Source organism: Pleuronectes platessa, chromosome 23, assembly GCF_947347685.1.
Source record: "Pleuronectes platessa chromosome 23, fPlePla1.1, whole genome shotgun sequence".
NCBI lineage: Eukaryota > Metazoa > Chordata > Actinopteri > Pleuronectiformes > Pleuronectidae > Pleuronectes > Pleuronectes platessa.
In genome coordinates, this window is record NC_070648.1 from 10,902,865 (window position 1) to 10,929,749 (window position 26,885).

Sequence of the window (26,885 nt, forward strand, 5' to 3'; positions counted from 1 at the left end):
TTACATTCATGATCTTTCACATGCACTCACAATCAATGTCTTTGATCAAAGTGCTCTCACAAGAGTTGGACTTTTTACTCTTTTCATTGCATGTCCATACATAAGCAAAGCTGACATTCAACTTATCTATGAATCCAGGTTATAATAAATGTATTGATGGTAAAGATGAGTTGTATGATACTGCAACATGTAGCTTTTCTACATTGTATCTAAGCTTGTTTATTTTCTGCAAATTCCACCACATCTTCATGTTTGTCCCAGTCTCAGTCCATTCATGACAACTTTAAAGTTCATTTTGATTGTGTGGGAAACATGTAATAAATGTTGTAAATTTTGTTTCCATGGGCTTCACCATTGATTTCTAGAATAGTAGTCTACGCAAAGTAGCGTTTTACGACTGACGAATTGTAAAATAATTTTTCCAGCATAGATAATTTCTATGAGGTGTCCAGAACACTATACCGGCGGGGGTTATACCCCTGGCAGGTACTACCTAGCCAGTCAGTTTTCAGGTTAGAGGCCAGTCTAAAAGCAGCCATGCCATCACCCATTGGCAGTAGGATGATCGGATGAAGATTGGGCCAATGTATTAGTCATACATATGAATGGTGTTTCTACCTATGCAAATTAGGACATATTCAATCTGTGTGGAGCTCTTGTGCATATTCAAATAAATTTCAAAAGAAACTTGTAATACAAATATAGTTACTTTTCATATATACTTTTACCATGTAAAGTTTTATTATGGTAGGAGTAAAGGAAAAAATGAAGCCTATTTGGGTGTATTTTGGGCATATTCGATTAGTGTATAGCTCATTTGCATATTAACTTCATTTTCAAAGTAACTTGTAATACAACATGTTTTACTTTTCATGGGTACTGTCATTGTGTAAAGTTTCATTTTGATAGGAGTAAAGGAAAAAAATAGCCCCATTGGGATGTATTGTTGCCTGGCCTTATTGGCACACATTGATGAGAATTACACATATTTCCTCAATTAGGATTTCTTAGACTTCTAGTATGTTGCTCTGGACACCTCATAGAAATGATCTATGCTGGAAAAAAATATTTTACAATTAGTTCGATTTTTGGCTCCAAAATTAGTTACTTTGCCTGGACTATAGGCAATGCACTAAGCTTCCTGTGTGTGGCACTAATTCAATTTACTGCAAACCCTCTCTTCTGGAAAACCATGTGACCATGTCAAACTGAAAGTGAAAGTGACTTGCTGAGGACCATAAAAGGAGTGCTCTGCAGCACATTATTGCATTGGCTCGTCTGGTGGAGAGAGTTGATTTGTCTATAGCATCAACAGAAATACTTCACCTGCAAATCCTGCGTAACTGCAAAAGAAAATCCTGGACAAAAGAAGGCAGTCGTGCCATGGGTGAATTTCCTTCAAAGGTAGGTTTCTTATGACCGAGTTTGGTCGTTATATTGTTTAGTCAGTGATTTTTCTAATATGTGCCTGATGGGAGGACCCGCATAACTACACCGATAACATAGCTTTGTTAGGAATAAATGAAAATTACTTTTTTTATGTTTTTTTTCTTTTTGTGAGAATCATTGATTTGATGTGAGAGGGGTCATTTTAAAGACTGGTTGATGTAAATTATTGATGTGATCTGCACCCAACCATTTTGGCAAATACTGCCGCCAAGTTGGACTGTAGGCTGGGATATTTATAGCACATGGGGAATTGTTAGGGACCAAGCAGAAATAACAAACAACAAAATCCATACAATTTACAAAAATAGAAAATAAATTACTAAATCAGGGCCTGAACTTAAAGAGGTCAACTTAAAAATAAGACAACTATGTTTTCAACCTAACTAACAGAGCTCCTTTACAAATGACACACATACTGTACAGACAGACTTTTCCAGGGACACAGGGGAAACCGAATCAAAAATATAAACATAAATAACCTTTTAGTATAAGTAGATACACAAACAACAGAATTAACTTTAAACAAATAATTACAAAGTCAAACAGAAAAAGACAGAATACTACACCCAACTCACAAAATGAACTGTCCGTTAAATAAAGATGCTGTGAACAAATAACTATGTGTAATGTTTTTACTGAAATAAAATGTAACAAAACTATACTAACACTGAGCTGATGGTGTAACCATCTCAAGAATGAAGCCTCACAGAATTGTCTTCTATTGTACAGTGAGAAGAACAAGTGAGAGGATTGAGAATACAGCCACAATGGAGGTAAACAGCTACTCTAATTATTTTGTGTTGATAAAAACAAATTCTATGTAAACACTTCACTATAAGCTAATGTGTATGGGACAAAAAGTTGATTCGTCACGTTTGCAAATGTGTTATTTTCATTTATCAAGGGAATTGGCGATGGAGATCCACCTGTTCATCATAACCTTGGCGGTAATAGAAACAAAGGTCAGTCTCATGCATTGTTCAGATTGACAGGCACCATTTACTGTGCAGTTTGTAAGTAGATTAAAGCAGTTATTATTATTTCCATTGTCAAAACTGTTGGCTTTTAACAGAGCCGAGCACTACTATGAAGACAACAGGCAGCCATGAAATTCTTGAAAACTATATGACTACTACTAAAACTACAGGGTTTATAGTTATGGGTGGCTAATGGGGCGCGCGACCGGGAGGGGGAAATGTGAGGCGGAACTAATGTGTTGACGTCCGCATCTCTCTAACAGTGGAACGGTAAACCGGCTCTGCAGCGGCTCTCTATACAGTGTTGTGCATGTCGCGCAAATTTTTCGCTAACAGTGAACTCACGTTAATACCAGGAGCAGGCGTTTGTGTGTGTGTGTGTGTGTGTGTGTGTGTGTGTGTGTGAATGTATGTGCCACCAGACAGCCCACACACACACATGCCCCGGGGCTCCGCCCTCACTCATTGGCTCAGAGAGACACACAGTGAGATCACAGCTCGTTCCCATGAGCAGCCGGTCAGTGACAAACAAGACACAGTTTTCCAAAAACCAAGTTGAAAAGAAAGTACGATGAAGCCTGTCTTGCTCCTGGATTCAGAGTGAATGAAGGAGGACATGAGGAGACACCAGTGTGTATTTTAGGTCTGAAAACTCTGGCAGCTAACAGTATGATACCCAACAAATTAAGAAGACACTATAGAAACATTAAACCCCTGTCACATGCATGTGTTCTTTTTGGTTGAGCTTTATCATCATTGTAACAAAGTGATTATAATTTTTTTTTCCCTCTATTTTCGAAAAGGTAAAGACTGATTGAGGAATGTAGTGATAAATGTCACCAAAAGTACTTCAATTAAGTTGAATTTAAGCAAAGTTATTGCACTATTCTTTGAAAAAAATAGCAAATGTCACAAAAGTTTGTTTGAAAAAGGTTTTTTATTTGTACTTCAGAAATTCCAGAAAGTAATGTGAATTTAATGTTCATGTGTAATTTATGTAAATACACATGTTAAACTTGGCCCATTTTTTCATATTGTGTTGGGGCAGGGGAGCGGGTGGGGCATGAAAAATATTCTAGCTCCAAAGTGGGGCAGGACAGAAAAAGTTTGGGAACCACTGTGGTAGTCTAACAACTAGTGGACAAAGAGGGAACATGCTCCTCATTAGCATGTACACTAAATGCCAAACCTGGCCATCTCTGATGTTATGTTCCCATCAGTTACTCAATAAAGTTGGACCTCAGTCCACAGACGGTCCTTTTCTAAGAAGAACCTGTGTTCAGGGCTAAATGCTGATGCAGCAGTGCTTGCTCAGGTCTTCTACTGACGACATGATAGAAGATCACTATATTAAAGCGAGTGGTGGGATGACTGCACTTGGTCCTTTAATGCAGTCCACTTGAAATATTAGCCTAGATGCACAGGTAGCTAGCTCTGATGTGAGTGCGACTGACTGGGCAAAGTCCTGTGCAGACACAAAATAGACTACACTGAATAAATCTTCAAATAAGGCTGTTTGTTCAGTCTATTTACAGCTTGGCCTCAGTTTTCTGAAGTGCATTTGACTGAGCCAAGACATTTGGTAGTGTAGCTCCAATAGAAGGCAGTTACATTTCACAAAATATAAACTCGTCATTAGATGGCCCAATATTGCACTGACTGATAGTCATGCTTTTCAGTGTTTTCAAGAGGCGCATCTACCTCAAAACCTTCTGCTGGTTACCTTAGCCACCTCAGCATGTTCAAACACCCACCCCCCTCAACCATTGTTCTTACTTCATCATGATAGTAAAAAGGTTCAGCTTACAGCTTAAATACGCTTATTTAACTTCTCTCCCTTAAACAGCCATTATAGCCAGGATTTCATTTTTATTAGTTTATTTTGCATTTGCAAAGCTGTTAAAATCAACTATCAATGTATGATCTTGCAAACCTGCCATATAAGCTTGAACAACTTGAAATAGTTTCCTCCATATCCAGTCCAGTATGTTCCTAGTGTCTATTACATTACATTACATATCATTTAGCCGATGCATTTATCGAAAGCGACTTACAATAAGTGCATTCTACCAATGCACTCTGCAACGTTTTTGTCTCGAGCAAGTTGTAGATAATTATTTTAGCTAATAACCGTTATTCACTCCAACTGCCTCACAACTGCCCTCAAGGTCAATTACAGCCAATCAAGTCTACAGATATGTGTTTGGTATTGATCTACTTCAACTCTTTGCAAGAAAGACATGAAAACATATTTCCTAAAATGACAACTCTATTAATTATTGTGTTAATATTGAGGTACTGTACAGTTATGCCACATTATATTACGATAGTACCACTATTAAGATAAAGTTAAATACATTTTAACAAGGTTATTCTACGGTGGCCCGTAAAGCGCAACACACAACAACTTAGGAAAACACATGCAAGTGGACAAAACACAAGCAAAGTAAGAAAACATCTTCATCAATTTCATAACACAACACAACACATCACAGAAACGGGCAGCAAATAGAGAAACCTGTCTGTGCCTATTGTTGACTGCAGAGCATCGAGCTAGCCATATGTCTGCTTTACAGACAATTACCCCACCTAGCAACAGAAATCAGGTAACTGTGACAATAGTCAGGCTAATGTTAGCTTATATCCGATGACAAGACTAGAGGTAAAAAAAATATATATTTGAAAGTTGTGATGTGCCGGGGCAGTCGTAAATTGTTTTGATCTTTGTCCTATTATTAACAAAAGTCTGTGCTTGCACACCTAAGTGTTGCTATAGTGGTTTACTGCATAACACGAGTTACTCATTTGTCTGTTTGCCTTGCAATTACCACAGTCAGCTGCAGATCTCATGTTACTTTGATGATGCACTTGGACCAAAGTACATTTTTTTAATTATCATTGTGCAATGCTCTGGCAATCTCGTGTTTTTTGTGGTTATAAATAATGAACTTCACAGTGTTCACCATAAGTCAAAGAGAATTGTGCCAGACCCATTACCCATACTATTATATCACATTCACAAGAATGTGAAGTCACACATTGACAAATTAAGCTAAAAAATGGGACGGATGGATGGACTGATGGATTCAAAACATTTAATTTAACAATCTCTATTTTTAATGTAATAATGTATCATTTATAGATATTTGATTATCGACTCATAATTTAGTCTAGTAAAGGGGTGTAAAAAAAAATTCAGACCAAGATATATACATATTAACTTATTTAACACATATCATCCAAACCTCCCTTATGCTAATGGGAATGATCTGAATACCACTGGCCATGGTAACTATGGGTTTAATAATCATTGTTTTCATGCCCACAGAGACACAACTGCAGACCCTGTTGGAGGATCTGGGCTTGAAGCAGCACTACACAAAGAAGCTTACACTGAGCGAAGTACTTCAGATTGACCTGAAGGCCATCACTGATGAACCTGTCAAGTCCCACTCAGATCTTCCATGGTATTTCTTAAAGAAGCTAATGATGGTTAATGTGACAGCAAGAAATATAAAATCAGAACGTGAATCATCCAAAGACGGAGCAACAGAAACGATTGAATTTGACTTCAGTAATCTGAGTGACATTACAGATTCAGGTGACATGGTAAACCCCCTTGACGTAATCACTGCTCTCTTCTTGTGTTCTGATGGGTTTGTGCAACAGGAAATGGCCCTCAAAATGTCCATGTGCCAGTTTTCTGTGCCTCTCCTGCTTCCAGGTTGTGACACAGATCAGTGCAAACTCATGCTTTGGGCCATGAGAGACATTGTTAAAACGTACAGACCTCGGTCACTTGTACAATCCAAGGGTTTTACTGAAGAAAGAATTGTTCTCTCTGAAATTCCAATGATATCTTTTGTGAGACTGGGGGAATGTTCCATGTCCAAGTCAGAGATTCTCAATAAGCTTTTGAGCAATGATTGTTTTGTTCACCATGATATGGAGTGTGGTGACTCCCAAAGAAGAATATCCAATGGACTGACTGAAATAACTTGGTACCTTCCTTCTGGCAAAGAAAACATTGATATTTTCAGTGAGCCATTAGCTGTAGCTAACCTTCGTGGGGACATTGCTTCATTTGAAACTCAGTTTTCTTTCTTGTGTCAGACATCTGCAGCAGTGTTTGTGTTCTTTGACAATTTGGACCCTGAGTGCAAACTGCTAACCAACCTCCACCACAAGACACAGATGTTTTTGGTCGGTAACCAACAAAGCAAATGCTTTAGTATGGATGCTCTCAAAACAGTTGCAACAAAGCTGGGCCTAACTTCAAACATCATTACAAAGACAAAGCAGAAAAATTATGCTGACTTTGTCAAAGATTTGCGAAAAAAAGTCAACGATGTTATTGAGAACACAAAGAAGAAGATGTGCCTTGAGAAGATGGCTGACATTGCCCATGACTTAGGAATCTTGGTTGATGAAGACTGTTCAGAGTGTCAGACTGCCAAACGAAATGCAGATGCCATCACATCAAAAATTCAAAACATCCCTGACTACAAATCCACTCAGCTTCCCTTGCATGGAGAAATATGGAAGGAGTTGACAATTTTAGAGAAGGAAGAATTTCGACTAAAAAATCTTGGATCTGAAGACATAGAAATGTACAAAGCAGGGCTTCAGGAAAAAAAAGAAAAACTTCGGAATAAACAGAGCTCTGAAAACATGTCAGATGCCATGACGTGCTTCATCAGTGCAATATCAAGCCCAGGCTTAGAGAGACGTTATTTCCTGAAATGGATGCGAATGAACCTTGATAACCTGTCTCGAGAAAAACTGTCTGGTCTCAGGAAGCAGTACAAAGAAAAATGCAAAGATGCAGAGAACAAAGAGGCCATCAAAGTCATTGATAAAGAGCTTTCCAACAGCTCACTGGGAACTGAACACTTCTTCCGTGAAATGGGTCAGATTTATGAAGCTTCAGTTTCCCTTCCAGAACAAGATAAGTCACGTAAACAACTAAAGCATCTGCCCAAAATCTGTGCAGGATTGTTGCTTGATGGATTTCCCCTGGAGCTTGTAGATGGAGATGCATCCAACATACCTCTCACATGGGTGAGTGATGTTCTCTCCCAGCTCAATGAACTGGTGTCTCCAAAGAACAAGATACTGGTCGTCACGGTTCTTGGAGTTCAGAGCACAGGAAAGTCCACTCTTCTTAACACCATGTTTGGAGTGCAGTTTGCAGTCAGCAGTGGCCGATGCACTCGAGGTGCTTTTATGTTGCTCATCAGAATCAATGAAGATGTCAAAAAAGTCCTTGACTGTGACTTCATGGTCATCATTGACACTGAGGGCTTAAGGTCAGCAGAGCTTGCACAACTGGATGATAGCTATGAGCACGACAATGAGCTTGCAACACTTGTTGTGGGGCTGAGTGACATCACCATCATCAATATTGCAATGGAGAATTCCACACAAATGAAGGACATCCTACAAATAGTTGTGCATGCGTTTCTCAGGATGAAAGAGGTGGGCAAAAAGCCTAAATGTCAGTTTGTTCACCAGAATGTGTCAGATGTTTCAGCCAATGAGAACACCCTAAGAGAGAGGAAACTGCTCTTGGATCAGTTAAACGAGATGACACAGGCAGCAGCCAAAATGGAGAAGAAAGAAAAGAACAAGTGCTTCACTGATGTCATGGAGTACAATCCAGAAACTGGGAGCTGGTACATTCCTGGACTCTGGAATGGAAACCCACCAATGGCACCAGTCAATGCAGGGTACAGTGAAGCTGTATATCAGTTCAAGAAAAACATCACACAGATACTAGGAAACTGTGAGTCCTCTGCTAATGACATCTTGAAGTTTAAAGTGTGGATGTCAAGCCTGTGGAAGGCAGTGAAGCATGAAAACTTCATCTTCAGCTTCAGAAACAGTGTAGTGGCTGAAGCATACATGAAGCTATGCACAGAATTCAACAAGTGGGAATGGGACTTCAAAGAATCCATATACAAGTGGATAACATATGCAGAAACAATCATCTCAAATTTAGGAACACCTGCTTCCAAATCTAAAATAGTTGACATGAAAGATCTCATCTTTAGTTTGAAAAGTGAAGTCTCCACAAAGCTGACGAAATTGGAGGAAGAGCTTCTTGAAAAACTGAAAAACTATTTCAAGCAAAAAGACGGCCATGTCCATCTCGTAGAACAATACAAACAGGACTTTACAAACAGTGCAAAGAGTCTTCGACGAGACATGCAGAACTCTGTGTATAGTCAACTCACAGCAGCGGCTGAAATCAAACAGGGACAGACAGAAGTTCAAAAAATCAAGGAAAATCACACAAAAGAAATTGAAGAAGCAGTGTGTGCACTGATCGATGAATGTCGAAAGAAAAACATCCAGATGAGAGATGAAGAACTGAGCCAAGAATTTGATAAGATGTGGAAAGAAACAGTAAAGAAACTGTCTTTTTCCAAACAAGAGCCAACAAATGTCTTTGGCAGTGTCTCCCACTATCTATTAGAAAATCTACAAAAAAAAGGGAGTCTAGCATGTCAACTGCTGAGTCAAAGAAACCTGCGAGATTGTGCGGAAACGCCTTTCAAATATAAAGCCAGAGGATGGCTTGAAAAAGTTAAAAAGAAGGCGAGCGATTGGCATCTCATTCAAGATCCCACAATCAGGCTACAGAATATAGCTGACAACATCATAGCTGAATGCATTCAGTATGTGAAGGAAAAAGGGAAAACAGAAGAACCTGAAGCAGATGCAAAAAAAACTAAAAACTACTCTGATGCTTACATCCAGGAGATCCTTCGCATAGTTGATGAGAGGCTGCAAAACCATGAGGATGGAACCATAGACATTGAGTTTGAAGTTTCTCTAAAACAGCACATCTGTGGCATTGCAGCCAGACGCTTCAAGAAAATGCACGAAGATTTCCTAAAGGAGAATGACCCTCACTTATGTCTGAACAAAAACAAAGAAATGTTTTGTGATACTTTCAAAGATGTGTTCAATCAACGAGACCAGAGCCAGAAGAAGGCAGAAGAATTCACCAAACAATGTTTGAAGCCTGCAGTGGAAAACTTTGTCTACAGTAAACTGGGTCCTGATATCATTCATGAAATGAGGAAACAATCACAGTTCATTACAAGAGATACCTTCCAGTATGACATTTTACTGGATTTGCTCTCAAAGCACAGCTTTAGTGAGTACGTAAGGTACATTCGATCATATGAGGTTTATGTAAAGAAGTGGATACTCGACCAAACAGTGAAACACTTATCAAAAGATTCTAAGATGTTTAAGCTAGTGAATCAGCATCTTGACTCAAGTATCAGCAGCATAAAGGATGCAATCCACAAGGCCACAAAGAAAACAAGTGCTGACTTGAAAACATTCATTAACAACTTCTGTCAGGAACTTGGTGATACACTGGTCATTTCCCAGGATGCACTTGGTGATGTAATGATGCTGAACAAAGCAAACCACGAACAGTTTGCTCACTGGTTCACAGGGTTTGTGAATAAAATGGAGGAAACTCTAAAGGAAGAGTTTAAAAAAAGACACATCCAGATTACACTTAAACATCTTGATGTCAAGCCCCAGAATGAGCTTTTCACACAAGTGATTGGATGTGGTAAACAGTGTCCCTTCTGTGGAGTGGCCTGTGTGGCCGGAGGTGGTAACCATACTGAGCATACAGCTCCACTGCATAGGCCAGAGGGTCTGAATGGATACAAGTGGGACAAAACAAAAAAACTAGTCACCGACATATGCTCTTCGTTAGTGGTGAGTGACAATCGATTTCGCTGTGGTGCTACTAAAGGTGAATGGACCCCTTACAAAAAATACAAAGACATCTACCCAGATTGGAAAATTCCTCCAGATGGAAGCTATGAGGCATCAGACTACTGGAAATATGTAATGGCAAAGTTCAATGAGGAGTTTGCAAAAGAATATGGTTTAAAGCCTGCTGATATTCCTACAGCCTGGAAAAAGATCACACGTCTGCAGGCACAACAGAGTCTCAAAGGGTCATATAACATCAACTGAGAGACAACAAGCTGTCTGATTAGAGAAGTGCACTGATTAATACACTTCGTTGTGACGCAACTTCCTCTTGGGATTTCCTCCTGAAAAGACCTGAGAATGGATTTCCTTGGTACGTAACAGCTCAGGACAGCCCGACTACATTAGCAGTTTCCATGTGTCAACACGAATCAGCTTATTTTTGTTAGTATCTCGACTGAGAAGGACGGGGGGCTTGTGTTGAGTTTAGCATGTTAGCTTGTTGTCTCTCGTAATAAAACACCAACAGGCAGAGTTTATGAGAATGGTGTCTATTGTTCCCAATGTGCTTCAGAGCTTTATATCAATGTATCAATGTTAATGCTAATGGCTAAGGGATTTGCTTGCTTGGTTAGCAGTGCATTGTTTTGTTGTTGATATTCACACCATTAAGTTTAGTCAAGTTAATTCACTCTAATATGTTATTTGAAACACTTCTGTGTAACTGTACTGACTTTTAGTTTAGTAGTGATGTATAAAATCATATTCCTTCGATATGAACATCGAATACATCAACATGGCGATTTAAAAAATGATTGTATATGGATTTGTTACAGTTAAAGAGTGATTCTTCATTTATACTGTTAAAATGTCAATTACATTTTTTGTAATATATCGCGATTAATTGGTTAATGTCAAATGTTGTCATGAGACTTTTGGGACTTGCTTTAATATTACTGTGACTGCAGTATGTTGTTAATCATATGGTTGCACTGAACAGAATGAGAAGTTCCAAAAGAAGTCAGTAAGGTTTCATGTTGGAAACAGAGGGAGAAAAGAATAACTTAACTAGATCCAGGACATCCCTCATAAAAGCAATGAGAAACAATGAGGATGTAAGGACATAGAGTTTGAAATTTCTCTAGGACAGCACATCCGTTGCAGCCAGACAGAAAATGCTCTAAGATTTCCTTCAGGAGAATGACACTTTCACATGTCTGAAAAAAAACCTGTACACTGGGGTCTGATGTCGTCTGGAAAATAAAAAAATAAAAAAGGGTTCAGTGTGTAGAAGTTATTGACATCTAGTGGTGAAGTTAAATGTTGTAGCTGAACACCCTCACAGCACCCTCCCCTTCCAAACAGGAAAGAGAACCTGTGGAAGTAAAAACAATTCTTACAACTTTGAACAAATTGTAATAATAATCCAAACAATGGATGTTTGTTGTGTTGATGTGTTGCACTAGCAGAACTTTTAACAATAATGTTTTGGTGTGAATTCTGTTGCATTTGATACCTATTTTTAAAATGAATGTGAAAAAAATAATATTTTTTCTCTTGTTGTGTTAATAATCAGTTTCATGATAACTTGTTACATAGCATAGTATAATAATAATAAAGGAAATGTAATGGATATGTGGAGTTTTTTTCAATAACCAATAACTGTCTGAATAAAGAAACCAAATCAGCAGTCTGGCTATGAATGTCTTTAATGTTTCCCAGATCAGAATCACAGCATACAGTGTATTATAACTTCTAAAGTAAACAGAAATATCATCACCTCATTTATTTATATAGTTTTACTGTACTTTTTTTAATAATCATCTTTTTTTCTTAAACTCCATTATTTAACATTTTCTTCATCTCAAGTCTTGGGTTTCTGAATTCAACAAAGAATTTAAAAAACAAGACAACAGGTGCAACTTGGCAAGCTGAGGATTTACGTGTTTGTGTTTGTGTCATTGTGAATTGTTTACCATGTGCTTTCGTGCATCACAAGCTCTGGCGATGGGCGAGCCTCAGGGCCGCAGTGAGCTACTTAGGCCCAGCGTGTGTCCACATACATACGACCAGATCCACTATGAAACATCATCGTCTGTCCCTCAACCAATTGGAACACGGGACTCTTTTCTGCTACATCGCGTCAGTGTAAGAGCAACACAACCTCCACAAACACATCGCAACACAGTGTGTGGAAGGGAGACGCTGGGCGGCAGGTGTGATGGCGTCGCTCGATGAGGATATGAGGCATCTAATGGTATCAAAGCCCTCATGTCTGTCCCACAAGTGATTGAGTGGCAACATGTAAACATTGCTACATGTGAAGTGAGCTGACATTTAACTGACCGCTTCTTTAAAAGTCCTGACCGTGACACTGGCCATTACATTAGTGAGCTGGCAAAAGGCAAAGCTGGCTTCCCTCAGTATTTCAGCCTCTGGATGTCACAGCAGTCACGCAGCACAGATTCATCAGGGGTGGGTGGGTCGTGGGGAAATAAAACGATGCAAAATCATGGGGGGGGGGATGAGTTGAGGCTTCGATGATCGCAAACCACATAATATAGTAACATGTTTCGAATTTAGTAATAGTAATATTAATTGGTAAACAGCTAATGCTAACGAAAAGCATCAGGCCATCTTTTATGTGGTGGGTGGGGAGGGGGGGAAATCTGCTACAGTGTCTGATGATGCTACAGAATGCCCACGTCATGATGGGCAATGTGAGAATAAGATAGCGTAAAGAAAATATGACTAAATGAACAGTGATTGGGGGTAAGCAACTTCTACTCACCAATTTTTCTTTTTAGTTTTTTTGCAAACTGCACCTGTTGTCTTTTTGTCGTCACAAAATAAGCATTTCATTCATTCACTCAAAAAGAAAAAAGAAAAACAAACAAGAAACTTAATATTTACAAATATTTTGTCTGTTTGATTCTTACACTTAAAAATGTACAGTTTGGATCCTCCACCAGATGTCGTGTGTCTCTGTCCTGCCACCCGGTTTGGTTTATTTTTTCTTCCTGTTTCCTGGGCAGCCCTGTGGTGAATCTGCCGAAATAGCGCCCTCGAGTGTTGCTTTAGAAAATAGACAAAGAAATTGAAACGTACCAAACTGAACACCTGGTTTTTCACCTCCAGCCGTGTTGTTGCAGCCGTGCTGTGACGAGGTTTTCTTCACAATGCCCCCGGGGCGAGTACAAAAGGGTTCACATGGATCTGATCCCACAGATCCTCCGTCAGACTGAGTAGCGATGTGACAAACTTTGCGGGTAGAAAGATGACCATGCCTTTGAACTTCCTCACTTGCTTCCTTCCTCCTCTCCTTTCCTTCTTCCGATACTGATTAACTGATATATTTAAGGCTGAGAGTCTGTTTCCAATCTCCTCCCAATGTCTCATCCCCACGGCGTGCACCTTGCCTTGCGCCGCTGTCCGGTCTGTGACACGCCCGAGGCAGTTGTCTTGTGTTGAACATTGTGCACATTTTTCCCTTTTACAAAAACTCTTGACAAGAGCAACCGGGCACTGTATACATCTCTCCCACACCACCCTGTTAGGCAGTAATATCATAGAAAACAAACAAACACAAGACAACACTGGTGACTAACTTCTCTCATACTGGGTGGAGGCTATCGTTGGTTTCCTGTGGGCTCAAGTACCAGCACATCAGTTCAGATAACATATTGTAATAATCACCCATTTTCCAGTATTATTTAAAATCCTTACCCCCCTCCCCCACAAAAAAAAGAGAGGAATCAGAAACATTGGTTATCATGTGGTTTGCTTTTACCCTGTGTCGGAGACCTGAGCCCCGTTGTCATCCTGCAGCGGCCATGAAGGCTCACCGGTTCCCCTCAGTGTGCTTAGGAGTTCTCATTTACAACCGGTGAGCTCACGAAACCTCAACTCGCCCCCCGTTCGCCAACACAATGGAGTGTGGCGCGGCGCTGAAACAGTGAAGACAGGTTACTTGGAGTTTCGTGGTCACAGTGGGGTAGTTGCGGGCGGTCACGTGGTCGTGGAGCGTCAGTCGTGATGTACAGAGCTGGAGTCCTGATGGGGGGAGGGGAGGGAGGGAGGAAGCGATGGAGGGAGAGAGGGGAGGCAGCGGGAAGGGGCTCATTCTGGAGTCGAAGGTTTTTACTGTGGGGATCATCTTCCAGCCTGTCTGCCTTTCTATCTCCTCACTGTCTAATTAGGTTGCACCTATGCCAATGTGAAGGAGCTCCGATACCACACACATAAACGCACACACACACACATTAAAGAGAATATACATGTGTTGGAATCAGGGGCGCAGACAGGAGAAGGAAGGTGCATGTAAAAGCGCAGGGGGGGGGGGGGGGGCTGTCGGTCTCCTCTGTGTTTCTCACGCTCGCTGAAATACAAAAATAATGTCGATCACGCCGGCTTCAACAACAGATCTGCTAACTCGAGTAGAAAAGAAAAAAGCAGATGGACAGAGGAAGGAGCTACAGTTGCATGATGGGATGGCTGTCGGTGCGTTGCTCAACCGGTCTAGAGAAATTCCCCTCCATGAGATTATGAAGGAAAGGAGGAAACGGAAGAATGTGTTCACAGTTGTTGCTTTGACTCTAACATCTTCTGAGATTTGCAGGAATGACTCTTTCTTTAAGAAGACATGATTGCTGGGAGGTGAGGAGGTGGATTTTCTTCTTTCTATTTTTTGGGACTTGCTTCAGGATTTCCTGTGATGCTCTCATTCTGTGAGGTTAAACAGACTGATATCCAAAGAGGACCGGTGTGATTTTTGAGTAGATTTGGGAAACGTGCATTGACAGATACAGTGTCCTATCCCCCGCCGTTATCTTTAAAAATAATTCATGCATAGATCCCCGCTGAGAAAACCCCTTTTATATACTTTCTCCTTTGTACACATTTATATATAACTATATATAATATCATTTCTCTATATCTATATTTTCAGAAAAAATTCGTTCCACAAGAAACAACGATTAAACAAATGATTGAAAAAAATAAAAATAAAATAAAAACACAATCGAGGGCCAGTTTGGCACTTTGTCATGAGAACACACAGCATCTGTTAGTTGACATTAAATGGGAATAGTCAAGAATTTTCTTTAGGTTAGTTTTTTTTTCCCCTCCCTTGATGAGAATGCAAACACAGAAGTACATACTTGGCACCAAGAATGCTGGTAGAACAAAATATCGGATATCTGTCTTTTCATAGCTTTATGCCAACTGTATGCACTCAATGTCCCCTCCTGCAGCTCAGTACAGTAGAGCAAAGGGGGGGAAGAGAGAATCGCATGTTGAATGAGAGGAACAAAAGCAGGGATAAGACACAGATGTAGAAAAAGAGAACGATATATGCACGTAATACACCAGTGAGAGAAAAAAAGAGATGACACTAAAGTAAAAGCACATGTCCCCTTTGACAAATGTCAGAGGGCTTCAGTCTGGAAACAGCCAACTTTCTTTGAAAACAGTATCTGTAAAAGCGCCCCCAACTGGCCGTCTGCTGCCGTGCAGTTCAGTTGCTTCTCCCCGCGGCGCCAGTGGAGGGAGCTGCTAAGTTTGACAGCGCATGAGGAGTAAGAGCATAAGAGAGCAGAGAGGCCCACATGTAGAGGCCTCCCTCCTGGATCAGTAGCACAGCCAGTCTTCCTGGTCCTCCGGTGGTGCTGTGTCAGGGCAGTCCCTACTATACCCTGGTTGTGGAGTGGGGGTGGGGCAGGGTGTTGTTGTGGCCCGTGGAGGGGAAGGTGTTGAAGGCATGAAGAGGCTGCATGCTGGTGATGGTGCTGGGGATCATGGTGATGGTGTTGGGCGTCATCAGTGGCACGTCATCCGGGGCGCGGCGTAGTGCCAGCGTGTAGTCGGGCGGGCAGGCGGGTCGCAGGATGTCGTGGGGCCGGAGAGGCTCCATGTCGTGGTGCGAGTCGTGCTCCGAGTGCTTCATCTGTAGGGACATGATCTCCTCCTCCTGACTGTGGGCGAGGTCATTGGCCGGGCCGCCCCGCTGGGGGGACAGCCGGTGGCGCCGCATCTCGTGTCGCTTGTCGCGCTTGTAGTAAAGGGCGGCGAAGGCCAAGATGTTGAGGAAGAGGAGCGATGCACCCACGGCGACTGTCACGCTAAGCTCAGTGGAATAGTCCCTCATGTCTCCAGGGAAGAGGTCCTGGTGTGGACGCTCAGACCCCTCGGGCTCCATTTCAGAGGGGAATGTAGGGTATGGGTGACGGGTGGTGGTGCGAGGGCCCGGTGTCCTGGACCAGGGTCCGTTATTGCCCTGGCGAGGGCCTGCCGGTGAGCGGGTAGTGGTGGGGAAGAGCACCTCATGTAGACTGTGGAGGTGGGGAACTAACTCCAGCCAGAAGGCCACCTTGTTGGCCCTGTAGTTGTCTCTAACACGAGGTTTTAAGCCTATGTGGAGGTATTGCTTGTCCTTTGAGTTGAACTTGGTCCAGATGACCTCCTCAAAGCGGTTGGGCTTGGTGTGAATGAACTTGGTGTCCTGCGGGACTGGCAGGTTGGGATCCCTAGTGGACGACAAAGGCAGAATCGCAGTTATAGATTTCAAGTCAAGATCTTAATCAATCTGGTTGAAGGATTTCTTCACTGTGTAGATTTAAACAAGACTGTCCGATTTAAACTTTTAACGACTCGACTAGAGAAATCAGCCCCCCCATCAGAATCTGCTTTCAGACATGCACTGAACTCCGGACTCTGTATTTGAGAACGCAAATGTCCGAGTGAGAGGCTGTCATCTTTCCGTCCTCTCTCAGCCGTGCCCACAGAGGATTTTCCCCAGTTTCCCAGCCCCCAAATAAAAAAGAAAGAATTTCTGTGATAAAACAGCAGGAAATTCTCAGAAGGGATTCACCGAAAGCTACAAGTTGATGACTTTTCGATTGACTTTTCGATTGCAAAACTGAAAAAATAAAAGAGGTGCGTAGAAGACGCAGACAAAGATGTCACCTTTAAACTACTGAGAGATTTCTGAGCTTTTGTAGATAAAAGCTGAAACTATGTTGATGTGTTGTAAACAAAAACACATGATCTATGAAGGGGAATTTCTACTTTGCATCCTACGCCTACTGCACCTCCCCTTTGCCTGAATGCGGAGTTCTCCCGGAGTTCATGTCTGAAAACAGCTTTAGCTTGCATCTTTATTAACATACACGTTAACTCTACTGTTCAATTTTAAATAAAAAGTTGAGCAAGGCCTACCCAGTCTTGGCAAAGTTGGTCCAGTAAGTCATGACCACGGCACTCAGCATGACGTCATTCTTCGAGAAGTTGCACGGGAACAGATCCGTGGCACCGATCATGGGCACACCGAACACGTACGGTATCTCATCTCCATGGGCGGCGTCGGCCCACTCGGGTCGCGTCTCCGTCTGGCAGTGGTGGTAGAAGGTGTAAAAGTAAACCGGGGACTGAAACTCAGCGTGGAGCTTGGCGGTGGCTACTGCCGGCGCCACCCACTGGTGGTCTGTAAACAGAGCGAGGAGGGTCTTCCTCCGCATGTCGCCGTTGTCCCTGTCCGCCCAGTCGGTGTACATGAACTTGATGGTCTCCCTCAGGATGTCTTTGCCTGGAGGATAAGATGTGGGAGAGGAAAAGAGAGACCATGTTTAAAAAGTGACGGGGCACTTGAGATGGAGCTTGACTGCGTTATCCAAATGTGCCTGTATTTTGACTGTGGCCTCGCTGTGAGGGGTCTGCAGGTTGATCTGTGAGGAACAACAGCACTGTGATTGGGAGCTGGCTGCCTGGGGGATAATGAGAGACAGCAGTAATTCCCACAGAGCCTGAAAGGCCACAGCGCAGACCCACCACGGTGACAGATAATCTCAATGTGTGTGCCGACTTCAGTATGCTTGTCTGCGTTGATTCGTTCTCCGGGCTCACGTTTGTATCTCGTCGTATTCTTGGCCAACACAATGTTTTCAAGACCTTCTAATCCACGGGGAGCTGCTGTAGATGTCTATTTGTTGAGAGCATATATTAATATAAACTATATTTATATGTTCTTTGCTTGAGTGGATTTATTTATGGGTGGTTCTCACTTTTACTCCACTGCAAATATCTCTACTTTTTAGTGCATGACATTTTTTTACGGTGCATTGCGTTACATGTGGACATTTATCTTTTCTAAAACTAAAGGGGAAAGGATCCACTGATCAAGCTGATCCACCGATCCACCAATCAGAGTGATCAGGTACTAGTAGACCCCGCCTCCTTCAACGAGATTCAGCCGTAATGATGCAGTAGACTATTGCTTTAGGGAATAGCTTACACTCTGCACATACTTTTAAGTATATTTAAAAGCAAGTACTTACTTACTGTTACTCAGGTATTAAAGTTAATGCTCTACTTTTACTAGAGTACATTCTATATATTTGGCTATTTATTTTCACTTTTACTCAGGTAACCCCAGGACTTAGCAAACATATGTATTAAACTAAAATTTGTGAGTAACCAACACAGTTCACCTGTATAGCTAATCATAAAAAATAAACAAAAACAGTTGGCGTTCCACACCTTCAGGGTATCCGTAGAGGTTATCGACGAAGTTCGAGATGGTGTAGTCGAACGCCGCGGCTGAGATGCCATCGCTGTCCTCGCTGTCATCCACGAACTTCAGCCCCTCACCTTGGTTCACTCCTATGAGGATGTCGTAGTTGAGGAACTCCCCCTGGTGGTGCAATAAGGGGGAAAAGTGCTGAAATTGCTTTCCCAGGTGATATCAGCTTTTTTTTAGATAATCGAAATTCTAACTTCCCTACAGCCACAGATGATGCTGAGCTTTAGGTGATAGTCATGCCGGCAAATGTAAACCTGCATCGTCTCATCTCTTTGCATGAATAAGACATGGGTTTACTTTTTAATACTAGCCTCCATCATCACACAAGGATAAGTACCTCAAAGAGAAGCTCTAAACAACTTTCTTCAGGTTGTTGGCTAGTCAAATTATTTCTCACAGATCCTCAACTGTCTTGGGGAGCCACTGAGTTTGGTCCTTTGAAAACACAATGTAATAAAGTATCATAAAGTCTCTGACATTGAGGATTGAAACCTGGAGGTCAGAAGATGATGTCGAAAATAAGGAAAATAAAATCAAATGAAATTCTCCTTTACAAAATAGGTATCTTTTTTCCATTATTTGAAAAAAACGTCTACCCATCCAGACATCTTCAAGTTATTCACTCTCTGATAGAACTGCTCCAAGTATTGTGCACTTGCACCCCCTGGTGACGATATAGTTGTATTGAAGGATCCCAAGCAAAAAGGTTGTGCATCACCGGCCTGTGTGCATGACCACAGTCATTTTTCACTCTGTTTTTGCAGGGGATCACAGCAGCTGGTAAATGTCACCACCAGAGCATAACTCATGCTCACACTCTGTATGGGAGTTTCTCTTCTCTTTATTTAAGAGCGTGGTCTTTCAGCTTGAGAGCAGAACTTATTTATTTCAATACCTTGACTCTGATTTATGCTGCTTTTGCTCGGAATTCCTCCTGCTCCAGCTCTTCTCCTTGAGGCACGGTAAAAAAGCCGTCAAAAATTCCCAATTTCCCACAATTGGGTTGTTGTGTTGTTGAGCTGCTGGTAAATGAGTGTAACCATCAAAGCCATACAGAGTGAAGCCCTGTCTCTTCAGAGCATACACCACCTCCCCTTGGCGGGCTCGGTGTAGGTGACAGCCTCACAGATCACATTCTCCAGGAAACCGCTCAACTCAAGCAAGGCGGCAGATGTTGGGCTTTGTGATTCCCTGGATGTTATCACGAAGAACTTCAAGGTGACGCTTGGTGCCTCCTTTACGGAGTCTTTTTCCCTCCCTTCCTTTTTTAGAAATCTGACTTTATTGAATTTCTTCGACAAATATAAAAGGTTACAAGAATAAATCGTACAATAAAAGGTGTACGTACGTAGGGGAAATCCGAGGGCAGACGTTTCACTCAAGCTAAGATTCAGAGTAAGCTCGAGGAAAAGAGCTGAAGCGGCAGCACAGGAAATCTAAACTCAAATTGGGTGTATTGGAATGCGAACTCAGGGTTTTGAGCGAGAGCGTTACAAAATCTGAAGGCAAAAATCAATAAGGGCCTGCTCTCCAACTGAAAAACCACGTCTTGAATACAGAGAGGAAAAGAAACAACATAACCCTGCAGTAATATTGTCATGTTCCCTCACCTGCTGCATGAGGATCTCAGGATCGTCGGGCACCACGTCGCCATCCACCACAGGGCCAAAGGCAATGTGGTAGCGGGCTGGCTGGATGTCCTGGTCCACCAGCTCCCTGAAGTTCTTGCGTCTCAGGCAGTCGACCAGGTCGGCCGTCTCCGTGTAGGTGCAGCCCACCTTCCGGGCCAGGATCTTGGTGTACTTGAGAGGCTGGTAGTTGACAGACCAGCTGGAGATGGCCGTTCCACTCTGGGCTATGGCCCTGTGAAACAGACCTACAAAGGACAGATGGAAAAGAAGCTAAATTATTCTAATGTCGCAATAATTTAGGAACAAAATGATTGCGATATCAACCTCTTTGCCTTTTTGCCGGCAGGATGTAAGGTCATGTAACACTGTTTGACTGAACGTCTGTGAGAAAGGATGCAACGAGATGATTTGATGTGTCTCTTTGTCTATTTATAATCATTTCATCACTGTCACTGGAGCAAATCTGGCAGATCAGGAATGGAACTACAGAAAACATCACAGATAAGAGCCTGCTGTGGTGCTGTAACTCAGTCAAATGGAGGCAGGGAGTAAGCTTATAGCTGAGATTTTGAAAGACCGCTTTTCCTCTTTCTTTCCTCAGCGCTCGCTCAGCTGTTAGTCACTCTTGGTGTCTCCTTTTCTCTGTCTCCTTAGTTCTGCATGTCCTGAGCTGTTTGAACCGCCAAGGGGCCGGCTGCCTGGCTCGTTTCTGCATGCGCTCCTTTTTTCTTTCTCTACCCTCTCCTGGGCTCAAGATTGGTCAGTTAATTATTAAGCAGAGCCGCAGAGCCCCCCCTCTCCCTGGGAAAATCAATCACAGCAAGAAGTAGCTCGGAAACAGCTATACCTACATATCTGCACTGAGACAGACACAGAGAAGGGGGAGCTGGGTAGTATTTCATTCAAAATAAGTTTCTTTGTCCAAGTGCCTCTTGCCTTCCCTGCTCATTACCTTCCTCTGCTTGGCTACTTCTCGGCTCGGATAAACCAGGCCAGAGAGTTTTCTTTTCTCTTTCCCAAGCGTTACATCAGCAAACCTCAACCTTTCCCTTCCTCCCTCCTCTCCTCGTGTTTCCCTAAACATTAGATACCCCGGATACCGACGTTCCCCTCTCTTATCCCCAACCCTCCATCTTATCAGTATCATTTTACAGTCCCTCACTCCATCCCGTCTGCCATTTCCATCCCGCTATCCATCCTGCACATGCCTGCTGTCGGGCTTGATTTGTGATGCTGTGTTGTTGACATGATCGGTGTCCCTGGCGGGTGCAGACGACAGGCTCCTTACCTGATGGGGGAGAGGGGTGGGGGGGTGGGGTGGTGGGGGGGTTGCATGACAGACAGGCGACGTCTAGTGGGCTGATGTTACACCGTTAGATGATGACGAAGATGATGATGATGGGGTGATGACAAAGCAGAGGCATTTGAGTGGACCGGCAGCAGAGGGGGGTGGGTGTCAGTGACAGAAGACAAGGGGGTTAATACAAGGTTTCTGTTATGGTTCCTTTTTTTAAAAGAAATATTTGGTTTTGTAAAAATGTTCAGTTTTTTATTTGCAATTCATGGCCAATCTCATATTAACTATATAACCAGATGGGTCCTAGGGGGGATTTAATGTTGGGTGGGCTTAGGTTATAAAGAAGTGTTAACAGACATCAGTTTAATTATAGAGGTTGTATTATATGGACACTGTGAGATGGCAGTGGACTCAAGCTTTGACAACACAAATTTGTTTTCATGGCACATCTATGCGGACAGAACGAGTAAAAATTAGAGACGTGTCAGACGTCTGCTTGGTTCTTCAGACACACACACACACACACACGCACAGACCGAGCAGTGATCGAAATAGATGTGCGGTTCTGTGAACATACTCCCTCTAATCTCTCTTTCTTTTCACCAGCCATTTCTTCCCTGTTGCTGTCCGTTGCGGTTTGTGCGTGTGTGAGATGGAAGATGAAAAGAGGAGAGCGATGGTGAGTGGGAGTCGTCGAGCGTCGCGGAGAACAGAGAAGATGCGATCAGGAGGAGGACGGCTTCGAGAACAGCGTGATCAAAGGCGGCGAGTGCGCGGCCATTTGGCTGCGGGTCGTCAGCCTCACTGATCTCAATTCAGATCAAAGTCGACTGGACCACAGGCCTCTTCTCCTTTGGTGGTGCAATGTTAACACTTAGCCCCTCGGGGTGTGTTGTTGATAATGGAGAGCATTAGGTCAGATAGATGTGGGATAAAACCTCTCTGCTGCAGAGCAGTGGACCGTTAACAGGGCCAGGAGCGCTTGTCAGGTCAGGTAATGTGCGGTAATGTGGGAGCTCTAGTGTCATTTATCCTCCATAGACATCAAACTGGATGAAATCCGGACAAACTCATTGGCCATGCCACAGATCAACGGATGAGCAGTGTTTTACCTTGAGCATACAAGTGTCAGGACCTAATGAATTCTAAACTGGATGCTGCTAGCTGAGTTTCCATCTGACCATGGATCCCACCACGGCCAAAGGAGAAGAACAAAAGTAATCAGCAAGTACATGATCGACGTTGAATAAGTCAAGTATCACCATCAGTTTCCAGCAAATATAAAGAACAAATAATGCTCTGTAGGTAGAGATTAGTAAAACATTGAGGCTACACCCACATTACTACCTTTAAGTTTGAAAAAGCATCAACGCTTTTTAGAGCCACTTAAATGGAGAAGTCTGGAAATCCTCTACTGCTGTAGGAGATGATCAATTAATAGAGCAATCTGCAACCAACAACCAAAGGCCTCCTGTGTACATCGACACGCGCATGTCAAGTGTACGTGGGTGGTCAGGTGTTACACATTTCCAGGCATGTTAGTAAAGACGGGGATTAGATCTGATATAGAGCCGAAACGCTTGTTTGCTTTGGTTTGAAAAACGGCGTATGGAGTTTTTGTGTTAACATATCTTCATATTGTAAAGATACAGAAAGGACAAAAATGCAAATAGATGGTTGAGGAGACGGATGAACATGAATGGATGCTGTACCAGAACAAGCAAATAACAGAGGGAGCTCCAATTACCCTCAGAGTGGTGCGAGAGGATGAGGAGGTTGACGCAGGACGCCCCCGCTCCGGAGCCGAAGATGGTTATCCTCTCCGGGTCGCCGCCGAAGTGGCCGATGTTCTCATTGAGCCAGCGCAGCGCCTGGATCTGGTCCAGCAGGCCGTAGTTTCCCTTTGCAGACTGGTCACCAGTGCTGAGGAAGCCTGGGTATAAAGAGACAAGAGAGAGAGACAAGAAGACATTAGTATTATGGGGTAATAACTGGAGGTGGGTACAAAATATCTGCGAGACTAGGCTCTGGCGCTCATGGAGACAGATAGAGAGGGCAAAGTTTATCTTTATTTGTGCAATAGATTAGCTCCACATAAAATCTAATGGTACGGGACCACCTTAAGAAGTTGAAAGTTTATAATACGCCTTTTTGGAAAGACAGCACAGATTTGGGAGTGGCAATATAAGTTGTTACTGTCTGTACAGCTCATCTGCCCCAGTCTCTCCGATGCATCTGGTATCCAGAGTCCATCCATCCATCTACTTTCTATACATTTTAAAGGGCCATGGGGGAGCAGGAGTCAGTCCATCGCAGGGCCAAACACACACACACAGCCTTTCATGCCCACTTGATAATCACAATTCTCATCTGAAGCTTCAGTACCTGTTCTTCTAACTTTCTGTATTTGTGTCTGACTGTGTGTGTGCTGGATGAATCCATTCTCATTGCAGACAAAAGCCGGATATTAGCTGGTGTTAGTGGTTTTCTTCACCAGTGGGAAAGGGGCTTTGCAGAAATGTACGCTGTCTAATGCCGCTGAGCCGGGAATGTTTCAGAGAAGCACTCCCAGTTACAGCGGCATGCACATAGGTGACCCTAATCTGAATCAAATGTTCCTTCATAACCATGAGCAGGGACACTGTAGGTTAGCCGACATCTGCCTCTCATGATCACTGCTGAGTGTCTTCGATTGTTCCACCAAAGACCCTAAATCTTTTTCTCTTTAAGTGCCCATTAACTGGAAGGCTCTCGGATCCTAATGGGACTCCTAATTAGAGCTTTATTAAAGGCAGGTACACTGGTAAGGGCATCAATTAAACCGCTACAGTCGAGGTTACACACTTGAGTACAGTGAGCTCCCAGCATCTGCTGTAACACAAATATCCAGTGTGTTGACTGCCATGGGAACCTTAAGAAGGAGCTGGTTATTTCCAGTGGGACCCAAGATAAAGTCACGCAGCAATAGTGGATGGAAATTCACCTTTGTTCATATTACGTTGCCAAGATATGGAAATGTGTAGGGTACAATGTGTGGGGCCAATATTGTAGCAATATTATTTGAGTGTGTGTGTGTAGAGTGTCGTGTAACTGTATTTCAATCCTTGTGGGTAAAATAGGATTTGCAAATGTGTAAAATAATCCTCAGATGTGTATTCTGTATGAATGCTCTTCTACATCATTGGCCTAATAAAAAAGTTGGACATTAATTTGTAGTGACAGAGCAACATTGTATTGACAACACAAAACAATTACACAAATACAGAATACAGAATAATGAGACTGGCCACACTTCACCAGACATAATGCCAACACTTTGTAGTAAGAGCCAATCTTTGGATAAGACGCCACCTTGTGGCAGAATCTCCCTCCCCCAACATTGAACACTATGTCTATAACTATAATACAGAACAATAAAATAAACAATGGCTGATGCGTGAAAAAAATGACATGAATATGTAAAGACTGTCACTGTGGCTCTGACAACGATCTATATACTTTAAACACATACATATATACTTATGATGACGATTTCAATATATCCTTATATATAATGCACAAATACAGAATATATCCTTGTGCAATCATCCTGTGCCACTGCACTTTACCCAAGTACACTTCTCTACAAGTAATATTTCCATCTGTAGTGAAAGGTGTACATATGTAGAAATTCTATGAATTTTATCTTTTTTATTCTATTTTTATACTGTATACCATCTTATCTTATCTGAAAGTGGTCCATAGAATGTAAAGGAATATGTTGATTTGGGCCGCTGACATTTCAAATGATTTAGTTTCTTTTGTTCAAAAAGGATTGTGATGCCTTATATGCTGCATTTATGCTTAAGGGCTTAAATCACATGGAGTCCACAGCATAAGGGAACAATTACTCTTCATCCTGCAGCCAATGGCCACTGATAGTCATCATCGCAAATGATCCATACAAACAAAGGGGATCGAAGCACATGCTGTGAGGCCACCGTGCATTTCCTGACAGGACAATTACACACAAATAAGGCTGCATGTGTGAGTGCATCAATTAAGGCAAAGACAAGAAAGAAGCTAATAAGCTGCCAAATGCCCCCAATGCAATCACCATGATATATCATTATGCTAATAGGGCCAGGAAATTAGATAATTAATGCAAAGCATAGCAATACTTCCATGTCAGCGTTGTTTCTAGCTTTAGATATAAGAGCAGTGGTTAATGTAAAGTCCAGAGATTATGAAAAACTGTTTTTGTCATTATTTCAAATCAGAATCACACCTTGATCACTGCATCAGCCTTTTCTCTGGTGGAAATCAGAAAACCCGGAAGTCTGTACACACAATTCAGCAGCTCGGCTTTTAACTAGAGATATGATCACATCACAATTTACATTTGTTATAGGATGGATTTTCAATTTTTTTATTGATTACTTTAAAGGATCTTCGCGGCCTGGCCCCAGGCTATATCTCCGATCTTTTTATTCACTGTGTACCTCTGCACAGCTTTGGATCTTTGGGTGAGGGTCTGCTGTCACTTCTTAGGAGGCTCTGAGCACTAGTAAAAATATAAAATATCTAAAAACATACTTTTTCCCCGAAGAATATTCCTGAATCTACTTGGGGGGCCAGGTGATTATTGTTCTTTAATCTCAATTCTAATTTTTACCCTTATCATTTCTGTACTCTCTCCTGTATTTTAACATTTGCCTTCTTGTTGTGCAGCACTTTGCACTTTGTGTTGAAAACTAAGTGCTCTATGAATAAAGTTATTATCCCTGCAGGAAAAGGTGCCGTGCTGGTGGGACATCAAACTACTGAAGCGACTGAACCGGGCTACACAGACCCAGCAGCCATGCAGGATCCTGACGTTCTCTTGTCTTTCCTGCGCCTTCCCGCTGCGACCGTCCGACTGTGAGTCAGTGTACAGCAGCAGGCCACTTCACCCGTTCCCCTGTAATCTGATAAAAGGCTTCAGAAAACAGGGGAGCCGGTTAAAATGCGGCAAAGCGAGATGAAAGCGCGGCGCTGCTTGAATTGCCTTTAAAATGGCCGTGGTGAGGAGAGGTGGTTGATAGGGGTGAGGGGGGAGAGAGAGGCGGAGAGAGAGAGAGAGAGAGTGAAGGAGAAGGAGAGAAGGATAGTGGGTGTTCTGTGAGTCCCGGATAGAGGCACAGTGTTTCATCTGCTTCCAAGACACCAGGGGTTGGTGCGCACACGCA

At 42.5% G+C, this 26,885-nt stretch overlaps 2 protein-coding genes and 1 pseudogene across 8 annotated transcripts in view; 1 reads left to right on the plus strand and 2 right to left on the minus strand.

Annotated features, from left to right (window-relative positions):
• The first annotated feature begins 1,244 nt into the window (after positions 1-1,244).
• Positions 1,245-11,865, plus strand: LOC128429818 (up-regulator of cell proliferation). Its single transcript, XM_053415636.1, has 4 exons — positions 1,245-1,404; positions 2,179-2,222; positions 2,354-2,411; positions 5,755-11,865. Exons 2-4 carry the CDS (start codon positions 2,217-2,219, stop codon positions 10,437-10,439), a joined length of 4,749 nt encoding a protein of 1,582 aa, XP_053271611.1. The 5' UTR covers positions 1,245-1,404; positions 2,179-2,216; the 3' UTR covers positions 10,440-11,865.
• A 3,893-nt stretch (positions 11,866-15,758) lies between these two features.
• Positions 15,759-26,885, minus strand: part of nlgn2a (neuroligin 2a) — a 100,111-nt gene continuing 88,984 nt past the window's right edge. For all 7 annotated transcript variants that reach the window (XM_053415638.1, XM_053415637.1, XM_053415641.1 and 4 more), the window contains 5 exons: positions 23,426-23,611; positions 20,361-20,626; positions 18,708-18,861; positions 17,391-17,757; positions 15,759-16,699 (listed from right to left, as the gene is read on the minus strand). In XM_053415638.1, the coding sequence (XP_053271613.1) occupies positions 15,862-16,699; positions 17,391-17,757; positions 18,708-18,861; positions 20,361-20,626; positions 23,426-23,611 (1,811 nt within the window). In that variant the 3' untranslated portion in view covers positions 15,759-15,861. The remainder of the gene's footprint in view (positions 16,700-17,390; positions 17,758-18,707; positions 18,862-20,360; positions 20,627-23,425; positions 23,612-26,885) is intronic.
• LOC128430544 (histone H4-like) lies at positions 19,658-20,350 on the minus strand (annotated as a pseudogene).

What these genes read in the sequence shown, in the direction of transcription:
- LOC128429818 (XM_053415636.1), top strand. An exon ending in TGGCGGTAATAGAAACAAAG is followed by an intron (nt 2,412 to 5,754) that starts GTCAGTCTCATG and finishes TCATGCCCACAG; the next exon opens with AGACACAACTGCAGACCCTG.